We start from the raw sequence: 9,196 nt of genomic DNA on the forward strand, positions 1-9,196 counted from the left end.
TGTGGAGCAGATTGTGAATTTGAACTGTGTTCCTTTGGGTTGGCAGTGCACTGCAGCTACTTACCACTAGGCCACCAGAGCAGGATATAAGATATAGAAATGACCAGAGTTGATCACTTAAGAAGTCAGTGATGACTATTCTTGGGAAGATCTGACTGGAGCATCATTATCTGATAGAGTTGCTCTCAAAATTATTTTCCATGTACAAGAAAGATGACACTTAATACTTATTTGCTGAATGATTAAATATTTATCAAGTACTGCTATATACAGGCAGAAGGGTCAGAAGTTCCTTTTTAATTTTGCCAGCATTGCCTAGGTCCTCACATTAAAAAATCCATTTTGCTGATTTTGGCATCCACCAATTTACTGGTTAATCTTCATGTACAGTCTTCTCGAGAGAATTTTCAAATACTGCATAGTGACGAAGACCAGTCTGTATTCCAATGAATATTTGAAAGAATATAGGAAGTGCCATTACTTTCAACTCTCTGTGACAAAGCAGCATCCAATGCTGTATAACCCTTCCTTTTGAAGGCAGTGGAACAGTATGATACCTAAATAAGAAAATGAGCTTATCATTTTTTCTGGATATAAATTCTACAAAAAGTTCACAGATTTTCGATTTTCCCCAGAGTGATCATTAAGTGCTAGTTTACATATATAAAGCACATAGAGTAAAAAAGTCAAAAGATAGCTATTTGAAATATTAAACTATTATATTTTAGTTAACATGTCAGATTGCTAAAGAATAAGGAGAATATATTAACCCAAAAAAAGGAAAGAAGGAGGGAAGTGAAGGAAAAGAGAAATGAAGGCAGATAAAGAGAGGAAGTGAGAGGGAGGGTGAAAGGGAGAAAGGAAAGGAAAGAGAAAGAAGGACAGAGGGCAGAGGAGAGCGAGAAAGCAGGAATGGACAGACTTACTTGACTGCCAGACGCCCATTTTTAGAAAAAGCCAAACCAGTGGGATATAAGGCACCACATAACAGGCCAACTAGTGAACTTCTAACGACACAACTCTCCTTGCTTATATTACCTGGAAAACAAAAATAATTTTGTCTATCTTTTAAAACTCAGAATAAAAATGATGATATAGTAGACTAGGCCTTCTAGGCTTGATCCCAGTTTGTCTCTTATGAACTTTATGGTTTGGGGCTTTATTCACTGGTGATCCACCTTGAGTTGATTTTTATGTATGGTGTGAGATGTGGATTCCTGTTTCAGCTTTCTGCAGTTAGCAGTCCAGTTTTGCTAGCATATGAAGAAAAGCTCAAAATCACTGGCAATAAGAGAGATGCAAATCAAAACCACAATGAGATACCATCTTATCCCAAAAACAGTGGCAAAGTTTAGGAGGGCAGCAAGTAACAAATGTTGGAGAAGATATGATGAGATAGTAACTATTATACTTTGTAGGTGGGATTGTAATATGGTACAAACACTCTGGAAGGCAGTTTGGTGTTTCCTCAAAAAGCTGAACAAAGAAATTCCATATGCTTGGAATATACCCTGAGAAAAGAAGCACTGAAGTACAAATAGTGACCTGTACACCAGTGTTCATAGCAGCATTATTCACCATAACAAGAACATAGAAACAGACCAAATGCCCAACCACAATGGAATAGACTGAAAAATTACGGTACAGTCACACAATGGAACACTATGCAGCACGCAGGAGCAATGATTTTGCAAATTACTACCTAACATGGAATTGGAGAGCATTACGCTGAGTGAACTAACTTAGTCTCATAAAGATAAATACTGCATAAGACCATTATTGTAGAACAAGTACAAGGATCCAAGGATGGGTAGGGAGGTGCTTAATCATAGGGTTGTACAAATTGATGGTGGGTGGGTAAAGGAAAGGGGAAAGATAACTTTGTAAGTAAAACAGTATAAAATAAAATTTAAAAAAAAATCAAGTTAAAGGAACAAAGTGAAAAAAATTATAATGATAATCTTGTGCCACATATAGTAGTTATCTACACTGTCCCTAATCCCTATGAAATACCAAAGGAAATAATACTGAAATTGTCAGGGCAAAGGTACATAACAGACTAAAAGTATCAAGTTTTAATATGCTTTTATAAGACTCTACTCTAAAGAGAACCACCTCTTACATATTTGGTTGTTGCAAAAGCAATTTGAGAATAGGGCGCAAATACACTGAAGGTAATTAAAACATACAGGGATTATATTTAGAAACCTCATCTGTACTCTTGAGGAAATCAGAAAGATTTCCATGAGGAATAGATATTTGATTAGGGACCTTTAGAAGGAACAAGGATTAGAGTCTCTCTCAATTACTAGTAATGAAACACAAGTAAAAGGAATACGAAATAGATGCCAATAATACGCTTGATATTGTCAGGAATTTTAATGTACCAAAATAAGAAACAAGCCGACCGCCATCAAGTTGACTTTGACTTGCAGCAGCTCTCCGTTGGCTTGCTGAGGCTGAAATCTTTACAGGAAGTAACTGGCCACCTTTCTCCAAGAAGCAGCTGGTGGATTTGAACCACTAATCTTCTGCTTAGCAGAGCAACACATAATACACTAAATCAACAGAGTATTTAGTGCACTCAAACTCATTGCTAGTGAGTTGGAATCAATTCAGCACTGACCCTCCTGTGGGTTTTCTGAATCTATGAATTGCACGGACAGTACCCATCTCTCCTACTGAGATGCTGGTGGAGATGCCTACGGAGGGGCTGCCTCTGGGTTAGCAGTGAATCTCTCTACGGTCTAAGCTTAATTCTCAATACCACAAGGAAGTGTTATTTGTGCTACTTTATAGATAGGACAATTAAGGCTCAAAGACAAAACTGACTTGCTTAGATCACAAAATTTAAATGGTGAGAAACAGGCTCAGACACCAAACATGCAGGATACAAAAGGCTGCTTTTCTCCCAGTTTATTATGTTGCTTCTTAGTGTACTGGAACATGCTTAACTGTAACACACTAAAAATGTACAATTGTACTTGTCTTGCCTCCTCAGGAAGGTTATTATGAGGATCAAAGAAGATAATATATGTGAAGGCACTTTATAAATGGTAAAGCCATTATTATCAACATTGCTGTTGCTGTTACATGGTGCTGAGTTGAATCCTCCATAGCTGACCCTCCAGTGGAATTTTGGAGGCTGTTAGTCAAACAAAAGATTGCCTATCTTTCTCCTGCACAGCAGCTAGTAGATTTGAAATGCTTACTTTTGGGTTTACTTTGGTAACTTGTTATCACTTAGCTACTAAAGCTCCCTTATTATCAGTATGAAGAATAGGATATACAATGAAACTTGTGAGAGTCAGAACCTGTGTAAGGCGCAAACCTGTTAGGGAAGGAAAACTATTTTCTAAATATGTTTAGTAATGCTATGCGTGATTTTTTTTCTGGAAGGAGGTAACTTTGCTTGTAGTGGATATTCTTTACAAGAATAAGCAGTTACATGCATATTTCAAAAGTATTTTCCAGTTAAAAAACCCTCCAAAACCAAAATACATGTGTTTTGTTTGCTATTTTAATTGTGGTTGTAGACTTTGATGTTAACACATTTTGCAAAATTCTATCACACAGTTGTATTGAATCAGGAAGCTATCAAATAATGTGTTACTTTTATATACATAAACATAACATAGCTGAGCCTCCAGTGGGTTTTCTGAGGCCATAAATCGCATGGGAGGAGACTGCCATTTTTTCTCCAAAGCAGCAGAATGTGGGTTAGAACCACTTGCCTTTTGGCTGGCAGTGCAACTCCTTACCACAATACCACTAAATCACCAGATAGTGTTAATCAATGGGTTTATGTCTCGTGATTTACAGAAATTTGTAGTCAGTTGCATCTTTTAACACCTGATATGCACATCCCATGTCACAGAAAGGGCAATAATAAAACAATCCTAAAGCAAGAAAAAAATAATATTTCTCATTAACCATTGTTACTGTGTACTGTCGAGTCAGAACTGACTCATAGCTGACCCTCCAGTGGGTCTGCAGAGGCAGCAGTAAATCACATGGAAGGAGACTGCCCATGTTTCTCCCGTGGATGGGAGGAGACTGCCCATGTTTCTCCCGTGGAACAGCTAGTTGATTAGTAACATGTGCCTCAGGGATGGCAATGCCACTCCTTACGAGTAGGCCACCAGAGATCCCTTGTGCACTAAGAGGATAAATAAGTGGTGAGACTTACTCTGTTAAAGGCAAAAAAATTGTGAGATCTCAAAAATCAAGCAGTTACATCAAGTTCCAGCTCCCACAGGTCTCACAAGTAACTTTAGATAGCGTTCACTATTCATTATTAAGCATTTACTTTCACTTGCTCACTGCCTTTTGAGTCAATTCTGAGTCACAGTGATTCTCCATTGGTTTCCGAGGCTGTAAATCAAAATGGGACGAGCCTGCCTATCTTTCTCTCAGAGCCACTGATGGATGTGAACCACCAAAGACTTGAGATCTTCAGGTTAGGAGTGTAACTTACTATAAACTATGCCACCAAACTCCCTACAGTAAGCATCAATGAATTTAAATTTACCTGAATATAAAGCATCAGTTACAAACAGTTTGTATGTAACTATAGTGGATAAGAACGGAAGCGTAGTTAATGATGCATATGTCTTCAACGCCTCATGGTTAACTCTGAAGCAGTATCTGAAAAGAAAGTTTGCCAGTATTCCAGAGAGGCCAGCAGTTGTTCCAAAGAATAAGGTCTTGCTAGGAAAAATGACAAAAAAGGAAATCTTAATAATAATATTCTAATAGATGGATCTTTTTTCATCACCATTTTTTACTATGTATTTACTCAATATCAAATATTTCTTGAGCACTATGTGAATGCTATTTGTGTAGTGCTGAGAATAGGGCAGTGAGAATTAAATAAAAATTCCTGTGTAACCTCTATCCATTTTCAGTGGTGGTCTGAGTTTGGCTAAGATGCTGAAGGCTTTCATCAAATTCCAGATGGAGATGTATGAGGAAGAAAGGCCTGATGATCTACTTTTGAAAACCAGCCAATGAAAACCCTACAGATCACAGTGATCTGATCCACAAAAGCTTATGAGGATGGCTTAGGACTGGGCAGCCTTTCATTCAGCTGTGCACAAAGTCACCACGGGGCAGGAGCTGACTCCACAGCAGCTAATAAATTCTGTTGTTTGCTACCATAGTCAAATTTGACTGCTGGTGACCTCATGTGTGCTGCTTCAAAGGGTTTTCTTGGCTAGAACCTTGATAGAAACAGGGTGATTGGCCTTTTTTCCACGGCCCTGCTGGACAGACCTGAATATAAACTTTTAGGTTAATAGTCAAGCACAAACTATTTGTATCACCCAGGGGCCTAAATAAGTTCAAAGGTCACAAAATATTATCATGCACTTAAACCCAAGAATACAGCTCCTCTCACTAGTTAATTTAAGAGCATTTGAAATAAGCTGGGGGAAAAAAACTATTTACATCTGGTTAGCCTCCTCCTAGAAAATAACTATTTTTTAATGAGTTCAGATATACTGAAAAAAAAAAAAAATAGTGGAACAAGATCTCTAAAACTTCAATCAACAAGATCTGATAGACCTAGTATGACTTATTCTGACTCCTACATAAATCCAGAACTTCTAAAGTCTAAGATTAACTGTTATTTAATATTATTCTAGAGCTTTATAATCTAAATGTTGAAACAGCATGCGTGTCTACATGTTTATCATGGAATCCATTTTTTGCTGTACTCAATACTGAAGCTGATGTAACCAATAATCAGTTGATTCTAATGAATCATTTATTATTATCAATTAAATATAAACAGCAGTACCCTCCAAATGGTTTTCTCCTAATTTAAAAAATATGTATGGTTTAGTAATTTGGGTTTGTGTGTGTGTATAATTTTTTTAAGAAGCAAAAAAGAAAATATCCATAAGTCCAAAATTTTAACTAGCATTGTATTCATTAGTCACATCTGTCCCCAGTTTGTCATCTTTTTTAATACGTAATCTCTTCAGTCAATTTAGTGAAGTTAGTGGGATTTTAGATACTCAGAAATAACAAATAAGCAATACAAAAGATGAGTAAAGTTATTAATATTCAGACTGTGTGTAACTTACTTCTCTTTTCTAAGATCATCAATTTTTTTTTCTATAAGTTCAATGACTGCTGATCTTCTGAATTTTCCATCTTCTAAAAAAGAACTGGGTTGGCCATCAGCATGTGTTGTCATTTTGATGTCCTGGAAAACACAAAATTCAGTGCTTACAACAGCAGATGATATTAGTATTAGCCCATACCTTACACATTTTACAGATTCAAATTAAAAAAACCCCTCAAAATCCCTAGCAATGTTGACAGGTACTATGCCACATGCTTTCACATACTTACCATGTTTATGATTCAAATGACATTTACTGAGCTCTAATTCTGTTAGATAATAGCTTTTATATAATAGCCTTAAGAAACTGATACGATAATGATCCTTTTTACTTTTACAGAAGGAAAACTGAGGTTCAGAAAGTTTGGCCTGCAGTTTAGCCAGTGAGATAAAAATCTGTGGTCTTAACAAATTTATACCAATCTCCCTTTTAACAAAAATAAGGGCATATACTTTATGTCAAAGTTAAGAGTTCTGGGCAAGGGGATTAGAGTGTATGAAACACAATGAGGGAACACAAATGGTTCAAGTTTGGTGACTCAAACTCACCCAGTGACACCTCAGAAGGTCAAGTCATCTGGTTCTGAAAGGTTACAGTCATGAGAGGGCATTTTCACTCTGTGACAACAGACATTTCCTTGTCTGGACCCTCTATCCTTCAAAAAACTTCATTTGCTTTTATATAAATAAGACTATGATGTTGCTCTGCAATAATCCTAAAATATTGAAACAGGACTTTAAATATGTATTGAGCTTCTAGGGTTTTTTAAAATAAGACAGTGTCAATATAAAGAACTGTTTTCATTTTATCCCACTTAGTAAAGCAGAGAAGCTGACTGGTAATTTTCAGAAACTTTTATAGCTATTAAAGTGGAAAGACTTTGCTATAACCAATACTTTGTCTAAAAATGAAGTAGTCCAAGTCATTCAACTGGCTACCACAGCTATACAAATAAGGGTATATATATGATTTGGAATGATTTATAGCTACTGGAATAGCAGGTGATACTTATTATGGGTTTTGTGGTGTTTTTGTGTATTTTTTCATCTGACTTTCAGAATTTTATTTAACAATCATTAGTTACTGGATGCCAGCAGTCAGGCACTTAGGTGCTAGTTTGCATATGGAAAGTCTGTGGTCAGGGATCTCTCCAAATTACTGAGACTCAATGATATCACTTTAAGGACTAAGGTGTGTCTGATTCAGGCCATGGTCTTTTCAGTCACTTGCTATGCACCTAAGAGCTAGACAGTGAGTAAGGATGACCTAAGAATGGATGCCTTTGAACTTTGGTGTCAGAGAACTGTACATCCCATGGACTGCCAAAAGTACAGATATATTGTGGGAAATATGCAGCCAGAGTGCTCCTTGGAAGTAAGGATGGTGAAGCTATGTCTCACATACTTTGATAAAGTTGCTAGGAGAGGCTACTCCTTGGAGAGGGACATCATGCTTGGAAAGGGGAAGGGAAGTGGAGAGAAAGACCCTCTACCAGGTGGATTGGCACAGTGCTGCAATGGGCATGCAAGTGTCAGAGGTTGTGTGAATGGCATAGGATAGGGCGGGGTCCAAATATGTTTTTCATAGGGTTGTAAGGAGTCAAACTCCACTCCAATGGCACCTAACAACATCTAATAGGTATCTGGATAATCAGGTAAAATGTCAAGTCCTCACATGTCCACAGCTCAATAATAAGTCAGGGGCAAAAAAAGCAGGCAAAATGAAGATTCTATTAAATAAATGTTTTAAAAACGTGTACTCTACCTAGCCAGGGACTGTGGGTAACCTTCCCGTAGGAAATGTCACTTAGTGAGAAACTCAGAATGGTGAGGAAGGTAGAGAGAAAGGGCAAGGCCATATTCTTTTAACTGTGCAAATGGAAAGAGAAAACTGCAGACAATCAGAATCTGACTAAAGGTATTGTTAGGTTAGGCTAGGTTAGTGGACTTAAAGAAGAAATCAGGGAGAACGAGTGAAAGCTTAATGCAGCTTTATTAAAGGGGGGGGGAGGGAGCTCCGGGGTGAGTTCCTCATCCTGGAGAGGCAGAATGGGAAGTCACACTGTGAACTTTCTGGGCAGGATGTTTATAAACAGAGTCTTTAGGGAGGGGCATTCTATTCTGATTTACGAGCCACCTGTTAGCTTAGCCAGACAGGCCTTCTTATCTGAAGCAGGCAAGGCCATCAGCACTTGAATTCTGAATTCTTCATTCTTCTCTTTGGCCCTCTTTGCCCAGACTAACAGGTATTCCCACCTAAGAGCTTCCTAAGCAATTTGGAAGAAAGGCCTGGCTATCTCCTTCTAAAAAAAAAAAAAAATTGCCATTGAAATTCCTATGACGCGGTTTTATGCTGATACACATGGTTTTGTGTAGAACCAACTCTACAGAAACTGGTGTTACTAGTACACTTGACTCTTTCTAGTAGGAATTGGGGGGGGCATACTCGGTTCCTGAGTGAATCTGCAGCCTGTTTGCCTTCCCCCCACCCCCTCCAAATCCTGTTTATGTTCATCACTTGACCACTGAGTCCTCAAAGTCATAGCCCATACTATGCGGATTTCCGCCTACCTTGGGCCCCTCCCTAGCTCCCACCGGCACCACACTTACGTTCCTCCATTCTGCTCCAGCTCCTCTCCCGAGCGCCGCCATTTTTTGCGGCTCACGTGACCTCCTGGATCAGAGCCCAGACAGCCCCGGGCGGGAAGTGGTGCTCACGCCTTCCGCGCAGAGCCCGGGCCGGGCCCGCCTCCACCCAGTCAAAAGCCGCGCCCTCCATCCTGGCTGTGATTGGTCACGGCGTCTGGAAATTAAGGCCATTGATTGGCTTCGAGAAGGGGTATACTAGCGGACCCGCCCCTCCGCTAGCCCTGCATTTGGCTCCCCAGCCATTTGACAGTCCGGCGTTTTGTCATCTCCCATCCAAAGGGGAAAATGGGGCTGTCTGAGCCTGTGCTTGTTGGTGTGCGCCTTCCTCACCTCAGGGCAGCTTCATTAGCTGGGGTCGAGCTACTTGCCCCTTTCAGTCTTTCAGGGGATTCGTCTTCTCTGGCCTGCGTGTTGTGT

The 9,196-nt window shown here is 39.1% G+C and overlaps 1 protein-coding gene across 1 annotated transcript; it reads right to left on the reverse strand.

Moving 5' to 3' along the window:
- Nucleotides 1-373: 373 nt before the first annotated feature.
- Nucleotides 374-8,782, reverse strand: TMEM126B (transmembrane protein 126B). The gene is given in 5 exon segments (XM_006903733.1): nt 374-557; nt 927-1,038; nt 4,532-4,710; nt 6,045-6,211; nt 8,702-8,782. Coding segments are annotated over 5 exon segments (723 nt in total).
- Nucleotides 8,783-9,196: the final 414 nt, after the last annotated feature.

This window comes from Elephantulus edwardii, unplaced genomic scaffold (assembly GCF_000299155.1).
Source record: "Elephantulus edwardii isolate Elephantulus edwardi_28Jun2011 unplaced genomic scaffold, EleEdw1.0 scaffold00163, whole genome shotgun sequence".
Classification (NCBI taxonomy): domain Eukaryota; kingdom Metazoa; phylum Chordata; class Mammalia; order Macroscelidea; family Macroscelididae; genus Elephantulus; species Elephantulus edwardii.